Source organism: Capra hircus, chromosome 19 (genome assembly GCF_001704415.2).
Source record: "Capra hircus breed San Clemente chromosome 19, ASM170441v1, whole genome shotgun sequence".
Lineage (NCBI taxonomy): Eukaryota > Metazoa > Chordata > Mammalia > Artiodactyla > Bovidae > Capra > Capra hircus.
In genome coordinates this window covers 47,808,728-47,834,426 of record NC_030826.1, presented here as the reverse complement: position 1 = coordinate 47,834,426, position 25,699 = coordinate 47,808,728, and the positions used below count along the sequence as shown (strand labels likewise).

General features: G+C 50.1%; 3 protein-coding genes across 6 annotated transcripts in view; 2 read left to right on the top strand and 1 right to left on the bottom strand.

Moving 5' to 3' along the window:
- LOC102178567 (intercellular adhesion molecule 2) lies at positions 357–21,532 on the top strand. Of its 3 annotated transcripts, XM_018065349.1 has the most exons (7): positions 357–523; positions 7,950–8,083; positions 9,289–9,393; positions 10,855–11,112; positions 12,377–12,697; positions 13,358–13,541; positions 21,345–21,532. In XM_018065349.1, exons 3-7 carry the CDS (start codon positions 9,333–9,335, stop codon positions 21,382–21,384), a joined length of 864 nt encoding a protein of 287 aa, XP_017920838.1. In that variant the 5' UTR covers positions 357–523; positions 7,950–8,083; positions 9,289–9,332; the 3' UTR covers positions 21,385–21,532. The 3 variants fall into 3 exon arrangements, with proteins under 3 accessions (XP_017920838.1, XP_017920836.1, XP_017920837.1); XM_018065347.1 differs by lacking the exon at positions 7,950–8,083 and having other exon boundaries at positions 358–523; XM_018065348.1 differs by lacking the exon at positions 7,950–8,083 and having other exon boundaries at positions 358–523; positions 9,127–9,393.
- On the bottom strand, positions 13,545–18,395 carry PRR29 (proline rich 29). Of its 2 annotated transcripts, XM_018065354.1 has the most exons (4): positions 17,153–18,395; positions 14,922–15,133; positions 14,709–14,779; positions 13,545–14,534 (listed from the first exon to the last, which is right to left on the bottom strand). In XM_018065354.1, exons 1-4 carry the CDS (start codon positions 17,243–17,245, stop codon positions 14,509–14,511), a joined length of 402 nt encoding a protein of 133 aa, XP_017920843.1. In that variant the 5' UTR covers positions 17,246–18,395; the 3' UTR covers positions 13,545–14,508. The 2 variants fall into 2 exon arrangements, with proteins under 2 accessions (XP_017920843.1, XP_013827942.1); XM_013972488.2 differs by having other exon boundaries at positions 13,545–14,779.
- SCN4A (sodium voltage-gated channel alpha subunit 4) overlaps positions 25,028–25,699 on the top strand; it is a 52,297-nt gene continuing 51,625 nt past the window's right edge. Inside the window, exon 1 of the mRNA XM_013972591.2 lies at positions 25,028–25,084. The gene's annotated coding sequence lies outside the window, so the exon portion shown is untranslated. The remainder of the gene's footprint in view (positions 25,085–25,699) is intronic.

The window sequence follows — 25,699 nt, the reverse complement described above, 5'->3', positions numbered from 1 at the left end:
GCACTGCTGTGACCTGAGCTTAATTCCTGGTTGAGGAACTAAGATCCCCAACCAGGGGATCTTCAGCTTGTGTGGCCTCAACTGTCTTGGTCCCTTGAATGCATGCGTGCATGCTCAGTCGTGTCTGACTGTCTGGGACCCCATGCACTATACCCCGCCAGACTCCTCTGTCCTTGGAATTTCCCAGGCAAGAACACTGGAGTGGGGTGTCATTTCATTCTCCAGGGGATGTTCCTGACTCAGGAATTGGCTCCCACATTGGCAGGCAGATTTGTATATAATGAGTCACCTGGGAAGCCCCGGTATTTATTTACCGGGGTTTAAAACAAGAGGTAATAAACAGAAAGTGATGTTAGTAGGGGTCAGAGCTGAAACAGGAAGCACGTGACTTCTGAGAAGGGAAATCAGTCAAAAACCAGGCAATACTTGTTGAACCAGCAGCAGCCCAGGGAACAACGGCTGCTGGAAGTGGACGCCGGCCACCCTCTTTCCCCATCACGGCAGTACCCGTTAGCTGATACAGGTAAGGTGATGCTCCCTGCTTCCCTCTTGCCAGAGTGGAAAGGGCTTGGATAAGCCCTCTCTCTCCCTGTTCTCTGTCTCTCCCTGTCTCCCCATAAGCCCAGGGGCTGGAGTTGCTTCAACATTTCCTCCAGCTCCTTGGTCCTTGCATGAGGCGCTCACGTCAGCCATCTCTCTGAGTCCAGCAGCCTATTGCTCCGTGGTTATTTCCTGTTTTTGTCCTTTCTCTTTCTCTCCTGCTCTGTCAACCACACCACCCTCTTAGAAGCGTGGGCTGCCTTCCCGCCATGGCCCACATGTGTCCAGGTCATCTGGACTGAGCTCAGAGCTGATGCTTAGGGGACAAGTATAGTCCCCAGCCTCTTGGGGTCACACCCAAGGTTCCTGATGAATCCCATTCAATGAAGTCCTACCTGGTTAGAAGGGACTTTCCTATCCTGTGGCTCATACTTCCAAGGAGCCTCTTCCTTCTAGATATGTAGGAGTTTCTCTTTTCCCTTTGTATTCTTTCTGTAAAATGTAATATGTGACACATACTGAACACATCTATGTAACACGCATGTGCATTGCGCAGTGAGATAACCTAACGATCAGCCCGGAACCCAGCACTCGAGGATGAACTACCACCAAACCTTCCATCTACCTACTGTGCCACTCACCTCCCACCCAGACATAAATAGCCTCCCTCTCAAAGTCTGTGGTTATTGTTCTCTTGATTCTTTCTTTACTTTAGTGCTTTATCACATCCATTTATTTTCATTTTATGAAATAGTTGTAGAACCTATTCTGTGTGCCAGCTACTGTTTTGAATACCTTTTAATATTGTCATTTAAATAGTTTAATCCACACACCATTCCCATAAGGCATGTGCTATGGTTAATCCCGTTTTACAGAAGAGAAAACTGAGGCACACAGAGATTAAAGTGACTTGCTCAGGGTCACACAGATGAAGAACAGGACAGGTCGTCTGCTTCTTAGCGCAAGAGTTTCTGTAGGGCATATATCTAAGGGTGGAATTGTGGGTTATAGGATATAACACTATTCAGCATTAGAAGATAATGCCTCATTATTTCTCAGAGAACCAAAATACACCCTCACCAGCAATATACGATTTCCTATTGACCGACAGCCTCTCCAATAATTGGTCGTGTGGACTTTCTTAACTTCTGCCAATCCAGGAGATATGAAGTGGTTCCTCATTGTGGTTTTAACTTCCCTGGCTCTTACTGAGTAAAAGCATCTTTTCATTAGTTGAGAGGTTTTGTTTTCCTTGAAATGTTCATGATGTCTTTAATATACTCACAATTATCAGTTGTTTATTCTAGCAGTGGTGATCTTGAGGTCTTGCTTAGGAAATCTTTCCTTGCCCTAAGGACATAAACATACTCTCCTGTATGTTCTTATGGATTTCCCCGGTGGCTCAGCGGTTAAGAATCTGCCTGCAACTCAGGAGCCACTGCAGGAGGGGAGGCCTGGGTCAGGAAGATCTCCTGAAGTAGGAAACGGCAACCCACTCCAGCATTCTTGCCTGGGAATTCCCATGGACAGTGGAGCCTGGCAGTCTACAGGACACGACTGAGTGACTAAGTATATATTTTCTTACAAAAGTTTTTAAAGTGTTCTTTTACATGTAGATCTTTAAATTAGATAGAATTGATTTCTTCATTCCAGGTGAGGAATGTAGGGATAATCCCTCCCAATGAAGAGAGCAATGTAGGGATATATTTCCCATCTTTTTTCTCCATATAGTTAACCAGTTGATCAAGCATCATTCATTTATATATCCTTCTTCCCCTGGTGATCCACAGTGCCATTTTTGTCAGGTGTGTGAGTTTCACGCAAGACTATTTCTGGGCACTTTTTCACTGTTGCAGTGGTTAATTTGTCTACATCGACACTGAAATTATATATTATAGTAAGTCTTCATATCTAGTAGGGCAAATCCCCTCATTTTATTCTTCTTTAGGGGTGTTTTGGTCCTTTTGTTCTTTCCATAATAAGGTTTAGAATCATCTTTTGTTTTCCATGAAATCCCTTATTGGGATCTATTGGAATTGCATTAAATCTATAGGAAGAGAATTGTCCTCATTATAATATGGAATCCCTTAGTCATGAACATGGGCGGGTTCTACATTTATTTAAATTGTGTTTAATGTCTTTCAATTGTGTTTTATAACTTTCTGACTATAGGTCTTATATTCTGCTTTTTTTTGTTTCTGTATATGTATTACTTCTATCTTTTGGCTACTATACATAGTGTGCTGTTTTGGGGGGGGGATTTTATTTCAATGTTTTTTTTTTTTTAATTTTAAAATCTTTAATTCTTACATGCGTTCCCAAACATGAACCCCCCTCCCACCTCCCTCCCCATAACATCTCTCTGGGTCATCCCCATGCACCAGCTCCAAGCATGCTGTATCCTGCGTCAGACATAGACTGGCGATTCGATTCTTACATGATAGTATACATGTTAGAATGCCATTCTCCCAAATCATCCCACCCTCTCCCTCTCCCTCTGAGTCCAAAAGTCCGTTATACACATCTGTGTCTTTTTTGCTGTCTTGCATACAGGGTCGTCATTGCCATCTTTCTAAATTCCATATATATGTGTTAGTATACTGTATTGGTGTTTTCCTTTCTGGCTTACTTCACTCTGTATAATCGGCTCCAGTTTCATCCATCTCATCAGAACTGATTCAAATGAATTCTTTTTAATGGCTGAGTAATACTCCATTGTGTATATGTACCACAGCTTTCTTATCCATTCATCTACTGATGGACATCTAGGTTGTTTCCATGTCCTGGCTATTATAAACAGTGCTGCGATGAACATTGGGGTACATGTGTCTCTTTCAATTCTGGTTTCCTCGGTGTGTATGCCCAGAAGTGGGATTGCTGGGTCATAAGGTAGTTCTACTTGCAATTTTTTAAGGAATCTCCACACTGTTCTTCATAGTGGCTGTACTAGTTTGCATTCCCACCAACAGTGTAAGAGGGTTCCCTTTTCTCCACACCCTCTCCAGCATTTATTGCTTGCAGATTTTTGGATCGCAGCCATTCTGACTGGTGTGAAGTGGTACCTCACTGTGGTTTTGATTTGCATTTCTCTAATAATGAGTGATGTTGAGCATCTTTTCATGTGTTTGTTAGCCATCCGTATGTCTTCTTTGGAGAAATGTCTATTTAGTTCTTTGGCCCATTTTTTGATTGGGTCGTTTATTTTTCTGGAATTGAGCTGCATAAGTTGCTTGTATATTTTTGAGATTAGTTGTTTGTCAGTTGCTTCATTTGCTATTATTTTCTCCCATTCCGAAGGCTGTCTTTTCACCTTGCTTATATTTTCCTTTGTTGTGCAGAAGCTTTTAATTTTAATTAGATCCCATTTGTTTATTTTTGCTTTTATTTCCAGAATTCTGGGAGGTGGATGATAGAGGATCCTGCTGTGATTTATGTCTGAGAGTGTTTTGCCTATGTTCTCCTCTAGGAGTTTTATAGTTTCTGGTCTTACATTTAGATCTTTAATCCATTTTGAGTTTATTTTTGTGTGCAGTGTTAGAAAGTGATCTAGTTTCATTCTTTTACAAGTGGTTGACCAGTTTTCCCAGCACCACTTGTTAAAGAGATTGTCTTTACTCCATTGTATATTCTTGCCTCCTTTGTCAAAGATAAGGTGTCCATATGTGTGTGGATTTATCTCTGGGCTTTCTATTTTGTTCCATTGGTCTATATGTCTGTCTTTGTGCCAGTACCATACTGTTTTGATGACTGTGGCTTTTGTAGTAGAGCCTGAAGTCAGGCAAGTTGATTCCTCCAGTTCCATTCTTCTTTCTCAAGATTGCTTTGGCAATTCGAGGTTTTTTGTATTTCCATACAAATCTTGAAATTATTTGTTCTAGTTCTGTGAAAAATATGGCTGGTAGCTTGATAGGGATTGCATTCATAGTGTGCTTTTTAAACTACTTTATTTCCCTAGATACTCCTGGCAGCGTGCCGAACTTCCCTGAGCAGGGATCAAACCTGTGGCCCCTGCAGTAGAAGTGCAGAGTCTTAACCACTGGGCCACCAGGGAAGTCCTAAATTACATTTTTGTATGTTACTGTTATATACAAAAGCAGTTTCTTTTTGGATATTGATCTTACAGCTAGCTATCTTGCTAAAATCTCTGATTATTTTGAATCATTTGTCTGATCATTCATTTGAATGTTCTATCTAGGCAACCATATCATATGAAAACATTGATGATTTTGCTCTTTTCCCATCCCTAGGCCTTTAATTTCTTTTTCTTGTCTTACTATATTGTCTAGGACCTCTGGTAAAATGTTAACATAGAAGCAAAGACAGTGGGTATCTTGTTTGGCTCCAGATTTTAAAGGAAATGCCCCTAAGATTTACTCATTAAAAAAAGTAATACAGATGTTAAAGAAATAATAGTACATATGCAAACTTTTTCTAAGTTTCCTTTGTCATGTTAAGGCTATTTCCTTCTCGTCTGCTATGAGGTTTTATCATCATTTTTTTTTTCTAGATCTGTTAAGATGATCATGTTTTTTCTTCTTAAATCTGTAACATCAGGTTTTAGTTTGGACTCCTTTAAAGTAGAGCCTGCAACAGGACTTCAGTTCAGGTAGATTATTTCAGGTGGATTACTTAATTATCGAGGCCAGGAAGGAGGGAGTGAAGGAATAAGACTGGAACAGGGGAGAGAAAGCCACCAGAAGATGCAGAGCTGATGCTGCAGGTGTGAGCAAAGGGGGCTCAAGCCTTCCAGAATCCCTGATAGGTCTACAGGATGCTGGCTAGAACTGCCTCCCCTAAACAAAGAGGCTGGAACACGTTTCTCCTAGCTCTTGGCCTCTCCTTGGTTGAGGGTTTCATGTTAGGGAACTTGACAGTCCTAGGCTTCTAAGAAACACTAACAGGTATCTAAGTGACTCCTAAAGCATTGAAGAAGACCCTGAGGCAAAAAAGCAAAACAGAAGCATGGTATAAACTTGAGGTGGGGTCATGAGATGAGTCTCAGGGTGCAGGAAATTATCTGCTGTAAATACAGATGATTTCAGAGGAGCGCAGAAGTATTGAGACATAAAGCACCGCAGTTCACTGTTCCCAACAATAACACATGACATTGGCAGCTTTCTCTTCTATCGTGAGACCAACTTTTCATAGCTAAGCCTAACTTGGATATGATGTCTAATATTTTTAATACACGCCTAGATTTGGTCTGTTTGTATTTTTATTTTGCCTTTTTATTCATGAGTGACACTGGCTTTTAATTTTTCTATTTCATCCTATTCTTGTCTCATTTTGGTATTAAGGTTACTCTTGCCTCCTAGAAAGAGAGTGTGTTCCTGCTATTTTCATTATCAGAGAGAGTTTTTGTAAGATTAGAATCATCCCCACTTAAACTTCTGTAATGCTATCTAGACTTGATATTTTCTTTGTGGGGAGAGTTCAAATTATGGATGTAATTTCTATAATCGTTGTAGAACTATTCAGGCTTTTTATTTCTTCTTCAATCAAGTTAGGTGCTTTTTGCGTGTCTGCAAAGAGTCGGACACGACGGAGCGACTGCACTGAACCACTTTTTCTAAGACTTGGTCTGCTTGGTGTCATATTTCTTGGCATAAATTATTTATATGTTTTTTAATTTTTAAGCTTATTGAAGATTTACAATGTTGTGTAAATTAATTTTCAATTATAGTAAAATACACCTAACACAAAATACCCCACTTAACTGTTTTTAAATGTACATTTGGTTGTGTTATATTCACATTTTTTCATGACGAATCTCAAAACTTTTTTATCCTAGAAAACTGAAAGTCTGTATGCATTAAACAAACAACTCACCATTTCCCCCTGCTCCCAGGCCGTGGCAACCACTGCTTTGCTTTCAGTTTCTATGAATCTGTAGTCTTCTTCTTTTGTGAATGGCAACATACATTACTTTAAACTTTTAGACTGGCTTGTGATATACAGTATTATGTCACCTTCAGGTGTGCTACACAGCGGTTTGGTATTTGCATACATTATGCGAATATCACCACAATAAGTCTAGCATCCACCTGCTTCCATACAAAGTTATTCCAATATTACTGACCATATTCCTGATGCTGTATTGCATCCCTGTGGCTTGCTCTGTAATTGGTGCTTTGCACCTCTTAATCCCATTCATCTATTTTGGACCCTGCTCAGCCCCTTTGCCTCCAGCAACCACCCATTTGGTCTCTATCCGTAGGAGCCTGGTTTTGTTTGTTTTGGTTTTCAGATCCTGCACATATGTGAGACCATCTGGTATTTGTCTTTCTCTGTCTGAGTCATTGCACTTGGCATAATACCCTCTAGGTCTGTCCGTGCTGTCAAAAACGGCAAGATTTCATTCTTTATGGCTGAATAATATTCCGTTGTGTAGCTATACCAAACACATCTTTATTCAAGCATCTATGGATGAACATTCAGGTGGCTTTCTCATGTTGGCTATTGGAAATGATGCCACAGTGGACATTGGTGCACATCTATGTCATCGAACTAGTGCTTTTGTGTTTTTCAGGAGAATACCCAGAAGTGAAGTTGCTGGATCATAACGTCAGTTCTATTTTTAACTTTTGAGGCACCTCTACACGTTTCTCCACAGCATTTGCACCAATTTACAATCACACCAAGAGGACACGAGGGCTCCCTTTTCTCCACACCCTTGCCAGTGTTTTCATCTGTTGTCTTTGATGATAAGCATTCTGACAGTGGTGGGGTGATGTCTCATTGTGGTTTTGATGTGCCTTTCCCTCATGATGAATGATGGTGAGCATCTTTTCACATTTGCTTCATTATTCATAATAGAGAGATGTTGTATTAAAATTTCTTGCTATGATGATGGTTTTATCTCTTTGTTGTTCCTTCAAGCTAAGTGCTTACAAGTTTACAACAATTATAATTTCTGTATGAACTGACCATTTAATCTAGGTACTCATTGTAGCCCTAATAAATATTTTTTGTCTTAAATTCCTTTTTCTTTGATATGAAAGGACCTTTCCCCGCTTTTCTTTTGGTTAGCTTTTGCCTGGTATATCCTTTTTCATTCCACCATTCCACACTCTTATTCATTAGATGTGTCTCATAAACAATGTAGAACTGGGTTTTGTGTTTTAAATATTCTAAAGGGTAATCCGAAAAACTTCCCTGGAGGTCCAGTGGCTACGACTTCCAGCTCGCAGTGCATGGGGTCTGGTTCCATCCCTGGGCAGGGAACTAGATCCCACATGCCAGAACTAAGACTTGGTGCACCCAAGTATATACATATTTTAAAAATGTAATTTGAGATAAAAATTTAGAAATGACCGAGTAAATTAATTCCTCTAAACGTGCTAAAAACTGAGTTTAAAAACCTGCAGTTTCTTTATTTTTGGCCATGACATGCGCATATGGAATGTTAGTTCCCCAGAGCAGGGATCAAACACTTGGAAGCAGAGTCTGAATGACTGGACCTGCAGGGAAGTCATACAAGCCTGCATTGTCAACAACAATCCGAAGCTGACAAGCATCCTGACCCAGGAGGCTGCCTTCCAAGGTGCTGTGTTTGAGCTATTTTTCTGTTGTTGCTGATCAGCCTCTAAGTCGTGCTGACTCTTCCAACCCCATAGACTATAACACACCAGCTCCTCTGTCCTCCACTATCTTCATTTTTTTTAGTAGACTTCTTTTTAGAAGAGCAGTTTTAGGCTTAGAGAAAAATTTAGGGGAAGAGGAGACTTGCCACATACCTCCTGTCCCCACACATGCACAGCCTCTCCTGTTACCAGCATCCCCCAGCAGAGGGTCCATTCCTTATGACTGATGAACCTGCACTGACACGTCGTTATCACCCAAAGACCACCGTCGACTCTACGGTTCAGTCTTGGTGTCTACATTCTGTGGGGTTGGGCAAGTGTGTGCTGACACGTATGCACCACTGTCGTGGCAAACAGAGCAGCTTCTCCGTCCTAAAGTCCTCTCTGCTCTTTCAGTCCGTGTCTCCCTCCCTTCAATCCCTGGCAACCACCAATTCTCCAACCAAATGCTCCTCATTCCTAAATTCTCACCGCAGTTCCATCACCTAATATTGTTGTGATTTAGGCAAGTTATAATTCACCTGAGCCCTGAACTTCTCCAAATCCACAATCAACATTGGTAGATTTGGTGTGATGATGAGACAATGTATTAAAACCTAACTTAGTCCATAAGAGAATAGGCATCAATGAAATGCTAATTTCACTTTCTGTCCTCCTTGAATTAGTAACGTGAAATCACATTTAGCTAAGAAAAGAGACAAGAAAGTGCCTGGGGACCCTGTGCATCACCAGAAATCTAAAAGGGGAGGGGGCCAGAGGAAGGAGGAGAATGTCCAGCTATCGCCTCCCAAACCCTCTTTCCAACTTGGAAAGTCCCTCCCTTGTTGACACCAATAAAGTGTCCTGTGGGAGTCGGGGCTCCCCAGATTTGGGGCCCCATGTGCAAACATCACACACACGAGCCCCAGGTGCCCACCCCACCCCACACAGGACCGTGCCAGGAGGACTAGGTAAGTCCCTCTTATCAGCTGACTCCTGGCTTCCTCTGCCCAACTTCTTGCAGACCTGTTGCCCTGGGAGCTGGCCTTCCACGTGGCCTGCCCAAGACCACTCAGATAATGAGAGGAAATACGGTCATCAGCTTACAGAAGGCTGGGGGTTCCGGACTGCAGACACAAGTCCTCCCCTGCCGCCTGCCTGACCGGAGCCCTTCACCTCTCTGCAGGCAGTCTTCAGCTGTTCCCTGTGAACCTCCGGACGCCACCCGAGATGTCCCCTTTTGGTGGCTGGGGAATGCTCACAGCCTTTCTTGTCCTGCTCTGCTGCCGAGGTGAGCCTGGGGGTCCAGAATAGGTGTGTGCCAGCCAGAGGTTAGGGTGCCTGTTCCCCTGGTGTTGTGTGGAGAAGGGGGTCCGGGTCCCGAAGTCACTGAGGCTTTGAGCACAGCGGCTGCCCGCCACATGTGTGGGATGCTATGCAAGCCTGGTTTCCCCAGGACCCCATGACCCCGGGGCAGCAGATGGGGGACCTCGCCTTCACACTTTGGGTTGAACAGGCCCCATAGCTTCAGGGTGTGTGGATGTGGCAGGTCGTGGAGACTGATGGGAGACCAAGGAGGCTGGGGCTCAAGGGAAAGTGAGGGCACGTCCCAGCCGGTCTTCAGAGGTGGCCCAGTGGACAGCAGAGGCCAATGGAGGGCATCGTCTTCTGCTGACCACCAAAGTGCAAATGAAGCCCCTTCTGGGTGGTCCAAGAGACAGTGAAGGAGAATGCTTCTAGGTGTGAGCACTCTGTTTTGGAAAACCTGTCACATGCCTTCCTGACAACCATGCAGGAAAGGGATTACTAGCCCATTTGAAAGATGGAGAAACTGAGGCTCAGAAAAGAAAAGCACTTTGCCCAAGGCCACAGAGCTGGCAAACTCGGGATTCAAAGCAGCTCTCTTTCTCTCCCTAGAGAACCTTTCTCTTTCCCCAGCTGAGGGCTAGGTAGGGGCGGGTGGGTGTGGCGGGAACACAGGCCCAGCTGGCCGAGATCAGTTCAGATTCCTGGCCTTCTTCCTCGCTGGGCTCCAGCCATCCTGGTGTCCTCCCTGCCCAGTGTCTTGGCGCTGGGGGTTTTCTTCCCTCTGCAGACAGCTGGCAGCCAAGCTCCCCTCATTTCCTTACTCCTTCCTCAAATGTCAGTGTTTCCATGAAACCTGTTCTGAGCACAGTATTTAACCTGGCAGTCCCACCCCACTCCCTGTTTCCTTTCTTGGGTGCTTCCCACCAATTGGCAGGCTGGCTAGTTCGCTTGTGGTTACTCTATCCTTCACGGCTGCCCAAGCTCCACAAGGGCGAGCTTTGAACTTCTTCCGTCTCTGAGGGCTCCCCAGAGCCTAGAACAGTGCCTGCCACGCAGCCGGTGTTCTACAGGGATTTGCTGAAGAGAGGGAAGGAGTGGGGAGGAGCCGAACTCATGGACACGGGGCCTCAGAGGACACGATCCACCTCCAGTTCAGGGAGGCTTTAGCAGAGGAGGGGTCATTAGGGCTGGAGGCGAGTTCGAATATAATCTCCATAGGGATAGGAGATGTGCATGAGGAAGACTCACCTGGAGGGGACAAGCTGGAAGAGCAGTTGGGACAGGGAGATAGCTAGGGCGCATCCCCCTTAGTCTAGACCAGAGGCAGTAATGTCTGAACGGAGGGAGGAGCAGAAGGGACCCGTTGATGAGACTGCGCATCGTGGGCAGCCCCGCCGGGCAGGGCGGTGGGAGAGTCTTGTGAGAGTGTTTTCTGTCCTTCCAGGGTCTCGTGTGAAGGCGTTCGAGGGGCCAGAGCATCTGATGGTGGGGTCTGGAGAGTTTCAGTTGATTAATTGTACTGCCAGTTGCACGGACCCCAAGAAACTTGTTCTGGAGACACACCTAAACAAGACTCTCCTGGACAGCCAGGCTCAGTGGAAGCTATTCAAGGTCGCCAACATCTCCAAGGATGAGAAGCTCCTGTGCAGTTTCACCTGCGGCGACAGGCAGGAGACGAAAGTTTTCAACATCACCGTGTTCTGTGAGTGTCGCCCACGGGGCCCTGCTCCCCGAGGCTAGAGCCTGGGTCTGCAAACCCACACAGAGTGGCTCTGTCACTGCTCCTGGGCACTGTCCTATGGTCCCCACCTCCCCGGGCTCCTGGATCCAGGCCACGGGCTCAGAATCTGCTCACTCCCTCCCTTGGCCTCGTCAAACCCTGCCAGCAACCAGAATTTTGAGATCTGCTCAGAGGCAGACAATCCAAGCAAGGTTTAGACAAATCTAAAAGTCATTTCCACAGTCCCCTCCCAGCCGCAGAGCACCTGCATCACCAGAACACCCTGCATTCCGTGACAAGCAACAGGGACCCCATCAAGATGGCTGGCACAACCACCACTGACCCATTCACCTCCTGGAGAGAAGGTCGAGGTTTTATATCCCTCTGAGGGCCCTTTGCAAATGTGTGACCATCACACACACACACACACCTGCCCACCAGCCACAGAGACCATGGAGAGACCGGTGTTCTCCCAGAAGCTTGGCACCCAGGGTATCACTCAGAACTGTCATCAGTGGGTCAAATGAGTATAAACATGTCTGAACTCTACCATATTATCCTGGGGTAATGGGGGCTAGGTATTCTAGTTTAAATATGAACCCAGAGAGATGTCCTGGTGGTTCAGTGGCTGAGACTCAGTACTCCCAATGCAGGGGACCTGGGTTTGATCCCTGGTCAGGGAACTAGATCCCACATAGCACAACTAAGACCTGGCATAACCAAAGAAACAAATCTTTTTTTTTCTTTTTTGTTAAAGAGAATTCAGGGTACCATGGTGCTTAATAGCTAAGGGATAGAGACAGTTTTAAACCTGATCCTGAAAACCAAGGCAGGTCTGACTCTGGCCCCCGCCCCTGAAGACCCTCACCATTCATGGCCCCATTCCAGTGAGCTCTCCCTTCTAAGTCTCTCTCAACAAAACTATCCAACTGTTGAATTTTTGAAATTCCCATTGAATTTATGGAAAGGAAAGAGACACAGCCGAAACTTTTATCTTTCTAGTTGACTGAACTGATTCTGAACCTTTTCTTTGTAGACACCAGGGCACCTCCTTTCTTGTCCATTCCAGAAGTCATCAGGTCCCTGAAACTACCACCCAGACATCCTTCACCCTGAACTGCTTCCTCCTTCCCGCACCAGCCCACTTCCTGAGGACACTGTGGTCACAGGGGATGGTCTGGGCCGGGTGGGGCCTGCCGGAGCAGCATCCCCATCCTGAGCAGACCTCCCTTCCGCTTTCCTGCAGACCCTCCAAAGCAAGTGCTGCTGACGCTGTGGCCCACCTCAGTGGTCATAGGGACACTGTTCACCATCGAGTGCAGGGTCCCCGCCGTGGCGCCCCTCGAAGGCCTCACTGTCACCCTGCTCCGTGGTACTGAGATCTTGTACAATCAGACCATTGTGGGGACAGCACCTTCCCCCCAAGATGCCTTGGTCAGCCATAACACCACAGCTCACAGGGAAGACGGCCACCATAATTTCTCGTGCAAGGCCCAGATGGACCTGCGCTCTCGCGGTGGTGGCCTCGTCCACAGAGTCTCAGATCCCCAGAGGCTTGAAGTCAAAGGTGAGGGGGAGCCCACAGATCAGGAAGGGGGACATTCATTTTCAGCCCTCAGGGGAAGAAAACGCCTTTGCCCCGCTCTCTGCCAGCTCAGGGGAGGCACTCAGGGAAACGACACTTGATCCCTGGGGTTCCCTGGAACTCCTGGCAAGTTCCTGGCTTGGACCCTGACTAGTTGCTTGGTCATGAGTGAGCTGGGTGACCTTAACCAAGTCAAGCTCCTCTCTCTGGCCTTGACCCCTCTCTGCAATGATAAATTTGACCAGACTAACCCCTAAGGTCCCCTGGAGTCCCGCTTCTGTGACCCTAGATGGTCAAGATCCTCTTTGTCTTCAGGGAGTTTGGCCAAAGCTCCCTCATCTCTGCCCAGGGAGGGGCTTGGTCTGGACCTCGCCACAGAGCAGACCATGAGGTCTGGCAGCACATGGCAAGGCACTGTCTGAGTCCATCTGCCCTCATGGTCTCACAGAGGCCGGCTGGTGGCCCGGACCCCGGTCCTCCTTCCCTCCAGTGATAACACCATTTGCCACTCATCCCTGCAATGCAGAGTGACAGCAGGCTGCCCAGGGGTGGTTGGCTGGGTGACGGGTAGACAGCTGGCCCTCTGGAGCCTGGCACCTGGGACCAGAGGACTTCTGTGACCTCTAGCCCTTCCCTCCCCAGAGCCCGAGCCCAAGACCCAGATGGTGATCATCATCGCGGTCGTGATAGTGCTGCTGCTCGTGTTTGTGACATTCGTCTTCCTGTGCTTTGTCTTCAGCCAGAAGTGGCACCGGGGGCGGACAGGTTATTACGCGGTGCAAGACCATTGGAGAAGGCTAATAGGGAGCCACCGGGCACAGACCCTGTGAGCAGCGCGGCCACTGTCATGGCAGCCACTGAATGCAGCGTGGCTCCTTAGGCTGTGGTCCAGGCCTGGGGGAGGGACCATGTGAAGCAGCCTCAATACAAACACCTGGGCTTAACCCCGTGCCTTCGTGTCTCCTCCTGGGAATGGCCAGGAAGGGGAGCCACCAGGCCTGGCTGAACTTCTGTCTCCAAATGTCTCCTCAGCCTCCCTCCATCCTCTCCTTCAGAGGCCTTCCTGAGCCCCAGCAAACCCAGACCCTGGTGTGCCCCCAGGCCTACCCGCCCGGGCACCCGGCACCCAGCCTGAAGGGACCCTGAGTGACTCCTTCCTCCTGAGGGAGGGTGGGAAGACCCGCCCTGGCCCAAAGGGGCAGAGAGACACTCTGTTCCCACGTGGCCCTCCAGGACATGGCTCTGACTGCTCTCTTCTGCCAACAGAGCCAGCATCCAGGGGTGAGTGTGGGGGCCCAATGGCTTGGCTCCAGGAACCTCCCCGCCAGGCCTCCCCTGCCACTCTGGGCCTTCCAAGAGCCATGGAAACAAAAGCTGTCCTCGCCTCTTACGTCCAGTTCTGTTATTGGGCCAAACGGAGACCCCGCAGCCCTGGTCATACAGAGAGAGGGGAAGGGGAGGAGGTCGAGGGAGGGCTCCGTCTCCCAGGCCTCTGCCAGCCGGGCAGCGATCAATGGGATAGGGTTGGCCTTTCATGTGGCTTCTGGGGCCTGGACGGGGTTCTAAGGGGCTCTCACCATGGATCAGATATCAGGTTGGTTCAAGGTCTCCGTGTGGTGGAGATGGGACTCATTTACCCCGAGGAGAGGCCTGGCTGGGGATGGGGATGGTAAAAAGGGTTGCCAGGTGTAGAAAGTGGTTGTTAGGCATGAGATCGACATGGGGGCTCCAGGGCGGCTGTTTCCAACTCTTCAATGAAGCTGGCCTGGCCCCAGGGCTGCTGTCTGTCCTCATTATGGGCTCTCGGCATCGTAATAGTCTGGGGGGAGAAGCATCCTCATCATGACTGCCCCCTGCCTCAGTGGGCCCCAAGGAAGAGTTAAGGGGACAGACCCGCTTAGTGATGACAATACGACATGCCCCCCACCTCGGGACACATGGCCCTCCCCGCCTCCGGATCTGCCCCTTGGCCTAGGGACCACCTGGTCCTTACCTGAAGCTGGAGGTACATCTGCACCCACAGTTCCCGTGGCACTGGGCGGTGGGGGTGGGGGCACCGCTCTCCTTAGATGGGGAAGGGAAAAGAAACCCCCCATCAGAGTTCTCAGAGTGGCCTCTGCAACTTGACCCCACCCACAGACCCTGGCCAGTTCTTCCACCCCCAGAACAAAGCCTTGGCAGCACCCAGACCCCCGGCGTCACTTACACCCCCCTTTTTCCAGGCGCAGGAGGGTGGTGCTGAATCTCAGCTGAATCCTGCACGCGGGGCTGGTGTAGGGGAGTGGAAAGGAGAGGGCCTGACCAGGGGAGCAGGGGGCCCAGGGCAGGCATGGTGCAGGGCAGGTAGTGGTGGTGGAAAACCAGAGGCCCCTCCTCCTGGGGTTCCTTCTCCTCCTGCTGTTGAACCTCCAAGGAGACCTGGGGATTGTGCAAGATGGGAGGGGAGACAATACAGCGTCAGATTCTCCCTGCCCCTGGTCCTCCATTCCTCTGAATTATTTCTTCAGATACACAGCTCAAAAGGGCTACTGTTTTTTGAGCATTTAAGACAAGCAAGCAAGCACTTTGGAGACATTTATTCCTTATTCTGCAGGTGGGAAAACTGAGGCTCACAGGTTAAGCAGCTTTTCTAAGGTTACCCAGCTCCTAAGTGGCCAAGCAGGGACTGGAGGGATCCAAATATGGCTCCAGAGCTGGGCCCAGGAGTCCCACTGGCCTCACCCTGTTGCCGATCCAGGGTCATCGGACTCTTTCATGGACAAGGGATAGGCTACCCACTCCAGTATTCTTGGGCTTCCCTGGTGGCTCAGCTGGTAAAGAATCCTCCTGCAATGTGGGAGACTTGGATTCCATCCCTGGGTTGGGAAGATCCCCTGGAGAAGGGAACGGCTACCCACTCTAATATTCTGGCCTGGAGAATTCCATGGACTATATAGTCCATGGGGTCACAAAGAGTCGGATACAACTCTTTAATCAATAGATTTTAATAAGAAGCCAGCCAAGGAATTCAAGCTGATAATTCACTGGGCCTCAAGCCGCACCAGAGAGTGAGAATGAGAGTCGTCGGGTGCCCAAACTCCCTCCCCAAGAAGAGTGGGTTGGTTCCTTAAACGTGGAGAGAGTGAGGGCTGATGGTGGGTTGGGCTGGAGGTGTGGCTTAAGTGGTCCGCCCACTCTCTTGGTGGTGCCGGGTGCAGGGATCATGCGCAGTACCCTTCTTTTGCTCCCTGAAGCTCAGAAACGGCAGTTGATTTGTGACCTTTCTGTAGCTTATTGTTCATAAGTGCCCCAGCTGCGCATGCGTGCAGTTATTTTTAGTTTCTTTGTTTTCCACTGATGGTTAGTCCAGGTGCAAGCACTTCTCTAAAGAGTTCCGGGTCCCAGCCCATCTCAAGCCCCAGTCTCTGATCCACTTATGCCCCTATTGAGGTGGGGTGCTCATCCCAGGGCCACCCCCACCTCCAGGGCTGGCAGGGGAGGGGTGAAGGGATGAGATGGCAGCAGCTCCTCAGGGTCTCCCTCTGCCTCTGACCAGCCCCTCCTTGAACCTCCTCTCTGCTCCCTCCAAGCTGACTGGCCTCCTCTCTCCACCCAGCTGTCACTCCTCCAGACCTCTCAGGGTGCCTAGCATCTGCTAAATAAGGCTCCGCCTTAGAGCTCCCCCCATGTACCCCCCTCAACACACACACGCACGCGCATGAGCGCGCGCACAAGTACACAAGGTTTCCTCCATCCTGTCTCTGACTTCGTCGCTGTTCACCTAGATGGTGGAATGTACACCCCTCACCTCCTTCAAGCATCAGAATCCTACCTGGCTTTTTTTTTTTCTTTTTGGCCCCATCAAAAGGCTTCTGGGATCTTAGTTCCCTGACCAGGAATTGAACCCGGGCTCTCCAGCAGTGGAAGCTCATAGTCCTAACATTGGACCACCAGGGAATTCCTCTACCTGGCTTTTAAGGGCTGGTTCTAAGGCCACCTGCTCTTCTGAGGAACCCCAACCAGGTGGCCCTCACAGTTTGTACCAGTCACAGCCAAAATTGCCTTGTATTCATAGTCATCCATTTCTTCAGTCACTTGTTCAACAAAAGCAATTGAGCCCCTAGTAATTGATCAGGTACCCTATAGTGCCAGGGTACAGTGGAGTCTTTGTCCCTGGGAGTCCAGCGGGCGATGCACTGCAGGGGGATCTTTGACACAAGACCTGAGTGGTCTGGATTTTGGGACCCCCTACCTCTACTCCATGGAGGATGGCATGGCCATCTGGCATGTAATAGATGCCAAACAGAGAAGCCACATAGATGTGGGCTGACTTTTGGCTCTTCTGTCGCCTGATTTTCCTTTTTTTCCTCAAGATAGAGGGAACCCCAAATGTTTGCCCACCTCTGTCCCTGCAGGTGGGCAGCTCTGGTAGTCCACCCCCACCCCCAGGCAACGCACCTGTGAGTTAGTCCAGGAAAGCCCCTGGTTGAGCACAGCTGCCACCTGGCCACTCAGAAAGAGCTGGTTCATCTGAACGTTCTGTAGCATCATCAGCTCCAGCAGATCTAAGGGACCGGAGTTCAGCAGGCCCCCGCCAGCCCTTCTCCTGCCCTTGCTGGCGACGCCAGGGTCATTTCCCCAGAGTCCTGCCCGGGATTGGATGGGGGGGGGGCAGGTGGCGCCCAGAGAATGTGCCGGGCAGAGCAGGGTACAAAATGGGGTACTCCCGGAGTCTCACCTTCCTTCACGCGGCCTGGCTGCGGGGATGGAGGTGGGATGGTCCACGGGAGGGGCTGCAGAATGGTCACCCAGGGCTGGGGGGAGGAGGGGATCAGTCAGGCAGGCGGGGAAGGGATGGGGAGCCCCTAAACCTGCAGGAGCTTCTGCCCTCTGCGCCCCCACGGCCTCCCAGTTCTCTGTCAAGTCTCTTTCTTTCCGGCTGGGATCTCTCTCTTCACCACCCCCTCCAGGGTTTCGAACCTCCAGGAATATTTCCCCAACTCAGCCCCTGACCCTCGCCTGCCCACAAGGTCGTCCAGATAAAGGCAGGCTCCGCTCCCTGACTCAGCCTTCACCATTGGGGCTGCGGTCTGTGCTGCGGGGTGACTCCAGCTCCTTCCCATCCCTGAGGCCATGGCCAACTGCGGGGATCACGGTTACCTTGACGACACTGGAGGACGCCAAAGTCTCCTCCCACGCATGCGCAGGTCTCCAGGTCCCGCCTGCGCTCTGGTGCCCCGGGCTTTCGCCCTAAGTCCCCGCCTCCTGCTGGGCTCTCTCCAACTCTAAGGAGGAGAGGTTCCCGGGGATTCCCGCAGCTCCGGAGGCCGGACTCTCTCCCAGATGTCCATAGCCAAATCCCTGCGCTGGGGCTCTCTGGACATCGCGTCTCATCCTCCGCTGTATCTCACACCCTTGGGCATCCCCCAGCACCAGGCCTGGGGAGCCGGGGCGCGGTGGGAGGGTGGTATTTGTTGAATGAATAAATGAGTGACTGGGGAGGCCCACCCCACCCCGCACACTTGGTTTTCAGGGCCAGCGCCCAATCGACTAGGATGATGAGTTAGGAGTAGAGAATTTTACAGCCGTAGGCTTGGGAGTGAGGGGCAGGTGAGCAAGGAGGGCCGGGGGTTTGCTCCACATCTCTTGCTCTAAGGCTCAATGGTAGAGAATCCGCCTGCAGTGCAGGAGACAGAGGAGACAGGGGTTCAATCCCTGGGTTGGGAAGATGCCCTGGAGAAGGGCTTGGCAACCCACTCCAGTATTCTTGCCTGGACAATCCCAGGGACAGAGGAGCCTGGCGGGCTGCCGTCCATGGGGGTTGCAAAGAGTCAGACATGACTGAGCACAGGCACATACTCTGAGTCAGAGGGACGGCCTGCAGGCCAAGAGAGGCTTCTGGAGCAGACCATGGAAGGAAACACCGACCAAGTTCGCAGAGAAGGCTGGTCCCTGTTTGCTCCCTGGTCCCTGGTCAAGGTGAGCCATTTCTCCAAAGTGGAGAGTGGGGAGTTTAACATCAGTGGCCCCATTATTGTCCCTTATCTTTTAAAAATTACCAAAGCATGCATTCTTTCGACAGGAAGTTATCAAGGTCTTCTTTACTTATGAACAGGTGAAGGGAGAGATCTATTTCGGCAGCTGTGACCATCCTAAGATAGGCCCTGAGCAGCAGTGGAAGAAAATCCAGACAGGAAGCTGGGATTAGCACCCTGGAGTTGCCCTTCCCCCACCCTCCACTTCTCTTCTGTTCTCCTTCCCAGCAGTCCTGGTGTCTAGAACCAGAAAGGCCATTCACACCTCCTCCTCAGTAAATCTTCGTCCCTGTCTCTGGGAGACGGGGTACTGTGGGCAGTGTGTTAGCTGTCCCCAGGGGTCTTCTGGCTTCAACAGCCATGACCAAGCTGAGATGGGGCACTGTGGTCTCAGGCCCACCCTTACTCCAGGTAGAAAGAGAGAACCAAGCCTTGTGCCCAGGAGGTGCCTGTGTGTGCTCCTTCTGAGCACTCTGGGCGCAGCGGTGTATCCTTGCTGGTTCCAGCATTGTTGGGAAGTGAAAAACGAGGGCACAATGTGACCTATGCAAAGCCTTCTGTGAGGAAGGATCATGAGAAAGAGATGACTCTGTCGCTGAAGGATGGAGTTTTGAAGGAAGCGGAGACCCTTAGAATGGGGCCAATGGATGGGACAGGGCAGCCCAGGCTGGGGACACAGCCAGAGCAAACGGACAGGACCTAGAAAGATCCAGTGGCTCAAAATGCCTGGCAGGGTGAGGGGAGCTGGGCAGAGGGACGTTCCAGGCAGACCCAGGCCAGACTCCATGGCCAAGTTATAGAAGTGAGGCTTTGCCGTATGGGTAATGGGAAATTCTTGGTGGGTTTTGCAGGAGAGAAATAAGCGGATGATGTGTACATAGCTATGTTTTAGGAAGATTTATCTTGTTTGTCGTATCTCTGTTTACGTCAACCAGAATTTGAAAGAATAGATGTCTGATGGGATGTGTCTTCCCAGTGGAATAGTTGTTCCACCATTGAAAGTTTTGGTACAAAATATATCTAATTGACGTGGAACGATGTCCAACAGAGTCGAGCAAGGCAATCAGAAAGCGGCATAAGATCTTATTTTCTTTTTTAATTATATGGATAAATGTGCATGTGTGTGTGGAGAGAGAACAAAAGAGAAGAAAAGAGGCAGAGAGAGCGAGAGAGAGGGGGGCCCACCCCTGCCAGGCTCCCCGCTTCTTCACCACTTCACAGTGCCTCCTGGGATCGCCCTCCAAATGAACTCCTTGCTCCCAAGTCCTTGTTTCAGGCTCTGCTTTGGGGGGAATTCAAACACCAGTCTCACCCCTTTTCCATGTCTTCTGCCCAGGCTGCTTCTGGCTCTGGGGGAAATCTATTCTTGTAGTTCTCTGATGAATTTGTGTCCCATGATGACAAATACCAAAGTAGACACTGAAGAACATTTGTCTGGGGATGTAAAGTTCCGTGGATTAAACTGAGGCAAAGCTGGAGGCAGGGAGGCCAGGAAGGAAGCCTCCTTCCTTCCCTGTAAAGGAAGCCCAGGGCGGGCTGGAGGGGGCTGTGGGAAAGAGGCAGAAAGAGTGATCGTTTTGATACCTCACATGTAAGATTGTATGTTAACCTTATGTGAGACTGCTTGTATTTTGGAAGACAGGGCTGAGTCAAACAATCTGGTTCTGATATCCAATTAGAGTTCATTGTCAAAGGAAACAGAAGCCCCTGCTCTTTGAATAATGGGAAAGCCACACAGTTATCTGGCAGCGCTGTGATGTGCAACAATGGAGTTGACTTCCTGACTCTTCACCCTGCCTACTATTATTTTGTCTGGGGTGTTGAACATTCCACATAGTCCCTTTCCTTTTTTTCTCAATGGGGACTCTTATTTACACGTTCAGTTTTGTGTGTGTGTTTTTTTTTAATGTCCCAAGACAACATGTACCAGAAGTCCTCCCCATTGTCTTGGTAAATCTGTTCCTGGCAATAAGCTAAACATGGAAAAAAGATTCCTACTCAAATGTGTCCATTGCAGTGTTATTTTTAAGAGCTGAAAGTTGAACGTTGGGAGAAGGCAATGGCACCCCACTCCAGTACTCTTGCCTGGAAAATCCCATGGACGGAGGGGCCTGGTAGGCTGCAGTCCATGGGGTCGCTAGAGTCGGGCACGACTGAGCGACTTCACTTTTGCTTTTCACTTTCATGCACTGGAGAAGGAAATGGCAACCCACAGTCGGACAAGATTGAAGCGACTTAGCAGCAGCAGCAGCAGCAGTAATAGGGAAGTGGTTATGTAAATGGAGGCAATTCACTCCAAGGAAGAGTGTGCAGCCATTAAAAACCATTGGATGGGAAAACGTGGCTCCCTCCTTTCTTCCTCAGATGGAAATGGAGAGACGAGGGTCCTTTTAAGAATTCAAGCGGAGGGGCTTCCCTGGTGGTCCAGGGAAGTTAGGAATCCACTTGCCAGTGCAGGGGGCGTGGGCTCAATCCCTGTTCGGGGAACTAAGATCCGACGCAGCACCGAGCAACTGAGCCCGTGGGCCCTAACTACAGAGGCACACAGCCAAAGAATTAATTAATAATAATTACAAAAAAAGAATTTAACTGGAAGTGTCCGTATTTCTTTTCAGTACAGATGAGGAGGCGCCACGCGGAGAGAGACTGACCTAGTGGCAGGCTCTTTTGGAAGGGCCCAGTTCCTAAAGAGGCACAAGTTGGAAGGAATTAGAATATAACGGTTGAAGGAGAGGTGTTAAATACCAGTTTGCAGAATTACAAGACTAATGGATTTGTGGAGAGAAGTCTTGGAATTGTAACAGTAAAGAAATTCCATTTTTCCTCTTAGAGGCTCCAACTCTGCTATTTCTACAAATTGTGGTTATCCTTGTGAGATGTGTGTGTGTGTGTGTGTGTGTGTGTGTGGTGGGTGGGGAGGGGGGAGGTTATCCAAAAGGCCCCTGGTGGTACTTAGGAGACTTATAAACATGTAGATCTGGCTTCCTGGGTGGTGCTAGTGATAAAGAGCCCACCTGCCAATTCAGGAGACATAAAAGACCTGGGTTTGATCCCTGGGTCGGGAAGAGCCCCTGGAGGAGGGCACAGCAACCCACTCCACTATTCTTGCCTGGAGAATCCCCATGGACAGAGGAGCCTGGAGGGCTACAGTCCACGGGGTTGCAGAGTTGGACACGACTGAAGAGACTTAACACGCACACATAGATTGCACCAGTGGGACTGGGATGCTGTGTGCTGGGGTCACAGTTTCAAGGTCTCACCCACCAGAACAGAGCTATGATATGGAGTCCAGAAGCCTCCCCTTCTGGGCTCCTTGGAATTGGGGTGCCCCCAACCATGGGGGAGCACTTGCCAAACTCCCTGGAAGTCACCCTTGACTGAATGATTCAGGGAAGAAATTGACTGCTCAGGCCAAGGGGTGGGAGATGGGACAGGATATGCTGGGGCCAGTTTCTGTGGGTCAGGATGGGATTTTCTGAAAGAGGATTCTAGTGTGCAAAATTCTTTGGCTTGTGGGCAACTGAAATTCAACCTAAATCAGTTTAAATAAAAGGAACATTTTGGGGCTCGTGTGATACAGGACAGTGATGGAGTTGGTTGATAGTGTAACTGACTCAGGTGTCTTCAGGTTCCTCTAATCCACCCTCTTTGTCCCCCTCCCATCTGTATGATGTCCCCCCTTCCTATAAATAGACTCACTTCGGACAGACATCCCCTAGGCACCTTCAGATGTGCTTCATTACTCTAGACAAACTTAGAGAATCCCACGGAGAGAGAGAAGATCTTTCTTTTGTATTGATACATATAAATCCCCAGGAAGGACTATCACTGGCTGTTTGACTGACCCTGTCGAGGCACATATCCAGCTTTTGGACCAACCACTGTGGCCAAGAGGATTGGCCAGACCTAGGTGACAATGTCCATCTCTGTGGCCAGGGCAAGGTGGCTGTCCTGTAATCAGCAGCTCAGCCAGAATCACATAGTTGGAGTAGGGAAAGAGCAGTTCCCCAAAGAAAGGAAGAATATTGTTATCAATAGACAGGTATGCATGCTCCTTGGGCTGTGGAAAAAAAGTCGTATTTAACACACAGCTTCTGTTTTCCCATGAGCCCCATCCCTAATCCAAATGGCACCTTATGCAAATCAGAAAAATTAGCCCCTTCCTCGAGATATTTTGCCACCATCTGCTAGAAAACTATCATCTTAAATATACTAATCTATAATGGCTATAGATGTGATTGGTTCCCAGAATCGCGCAGTGCACAACCCATACGACCGAATGCATACAACCCCTGCCGCCTTTTGTGCTATAGTTCCGTTCACTAACTTCAATTCCTCATTAAAGAAAGTCTGACTCCACAGAGCTTTGGGCAGAGACCTAAAGGGCAGAGCCATAGTTGGGAATGACAGCTGCCTCCCACCACCTCCAGTGCCCACGGACAGGGAGCAATGTGCTATCAAGGGAACACTGACCAGGAATTCCAGACGGTGGCCAGCAGCAAAGCAAATTGGAGCTGCATCAGGACTGGGAGTGGCGAGAGAAACCCCCGAGGAGCAGTTTCAGGGAGACGACTTGCGAAGGATGGGAGATAAAATCTCATGTTTTCTCTGAATGCCAGAAGAAGCAAAGAAGTTGGGGCCGGCAGAGACTGGACTACATTAGCAATACAACCACATGGAAAACGGTTGTCAGGTCAGTGAGCAACGCAGGATAAAGAACCTTGCAGCAAAAACACCAAGGCTTCCACCTTGGTCTAAAGACACGCCTCTGAGGGTGTGAATGACTCACTGGGAGATGTTCGAAGTCTGGGCAGAGCAGGAACTTCTCAGACCACAGCCAGGCCTGGCCCCCAGGGAGAGGCTGGACTGTGCTAAAGCTGGAACCGCAGAGAGCCTCTGGGAGGAGAGGCGCCTTGGGGCCAGCTCCCCGGGCTTCCCTCTGCCTCTTGCAAAGGTCACTCTGGCCTTGGCTCAGCTTAGACAGAGGTCTGGCTGCCAGAAAAGTCAGTGGCAGTGAGGGATATGGGAGACTGGGGGACATTTTGGGGGACGGTTACTGTGGATTCACTCAAGAGATTCTCTTGTTTGCCCCAGGGCAGGAGCTAATGAGCAACAAGAGATGGGTCATTTCTAGACACCTCCAGTAGAGGTCACCACAGCCCCAGAGTGGAAGTGGGGGAGGGGGCTAAACTAACAACTTCCCTCCCCTCCCCAACTTCTGAGGCACAGATGTCTAGTCAGTGGGGTGGGGCAGTGTTGGTTGAGAAATGACCCTCAGGGCTGCTGTGTGGTCCAGCTAAGCAGCTGTGTTGGGGGGAGGAGCTCATGGGTGTGAGATGTGGGTGTGGGCATATAGACAGACACACACTTGATAAAATCCTAGTCACCAGAGACGTGCCTGGTGGTCCAGGGGCAAGAAACTCCGCACAGTGGGGAAAGCACGGGGCCCAGGTTCGATTCCTGGTGAGGAAACTAGACCCCACACACCACAGCTGAGATCCTGTGCAATCAAATAAATAAATAAAATCAATATTTTTAAAAAATATAATGACCATAGGTACATATAGGTGGCCCTATGTACATGTGAATGGAAGCATGTTACGTGGGCACAGACAAACACCCAGATATAAATAACAGGCCTGAAATGCCCAGTTGCATGGGCATGACAGTGGTGTGTGTACACACTCGATACAACTGTAGTGTCTGGGATATGCAACATCTGTGCTCATCTGGGCAGAAGAGTGCCTGTGGCTGCATGCGTGTAATAATACACTTCTGTGCACAAACCTGCTGTGAGCGTAGGAGCGTGCCTATGTGAGTAGCAGGTATGCATTTGAATAAGTGTGACACGCAGTGGAAGCATTTGTGTGACTGTGTGAAGGGTATAGTTTACATGTCCAGCTGAGCATGCATGAGTGTGACAGTGGGCTGGGGGGAACGCAGCCGTGTGTAGAGTGTGCCAGCCAGTGTGTGTCCTGGGAGTGCTTCTGGGAACGAGTGTGAAAGGAGAATCCTGTATAAGAATGAGCCTGTGGGCTCAGACGCATGCCCACACAGTGGGCGTGTGTGCGTGCGTGTGTGTGAGAGAGTGGACGGACGTGTTGAGTGTGTCACGCTCTGGGTCAGCGGCCCCCCAGCCCAGGCAGTCCCAAGCCGAGCCCCGGGCACCCATGAGGCAAGCGCGGCCCAGGCTCCCACCTGAAGATTGGCCGGGTCCTCAGGTTTCACTCATGACCCTGTGACATCAGCGGCAGCAGCTGTCCCCGCCGGCCGGCCCCCCGGCCAAGTCCCCCAGAGTCTCAGCCCCAGCCCGAGGTGGGCACGCCGCTCCGAGCTCGTCTGCTCCCGTCCAACAGTGAGTACCGCGTCCCCGCCCTGAGCCCCGCCGGGCCAGGCACCCCAAAGGCAGGCCACCCCCAGGGGCCCAGTGCCCTGGCCCCCAGCCCAGCCTGGCTCTGAGGAAGTCACCGCTTTGCTCCAGGCACCACTGTCCTCCTGCCCACGCCGGGCCCTGCTCCGCGGACACCCTGCCCGAGCTCCTTGTGCCACGACCCCGGCCGGATCCCTGTGCTTGCCTCTCCCTGCCCCGTCGGCCTGTGCCCCTGTCTGGCCGGCCAGCCCTGCCCTCAGCCAGGGTCGTCGTCCTGATCACAGACGGCCCAGGGGTTAAGGCTCGGCTCCGGACGGGGTGACCCAAGGGACAGAGATGGGACTGAGTTTCTCAGGGGAGGAGGGTGGAGGGCCCAGAACAGTGACTCGGCTCGGCCTGATCTCAGTGGCCCAGAAGGCAGGGCTGGCGGCGGGGAGGAGAGCGGGAGGCCGGCTGGGGGGTGGCGGCGGCTCCTTTGCTCTGCTGGAGCAGGAATCTGCGAGATGCCAGCAGAGGACACATCTCGGGCTGAGAGGCCGGCTGGGCTCTGCCCGCTGCCCCTGCCTCTCCCTGCCGCGGGGCACACTTGGGCTCCTCTCC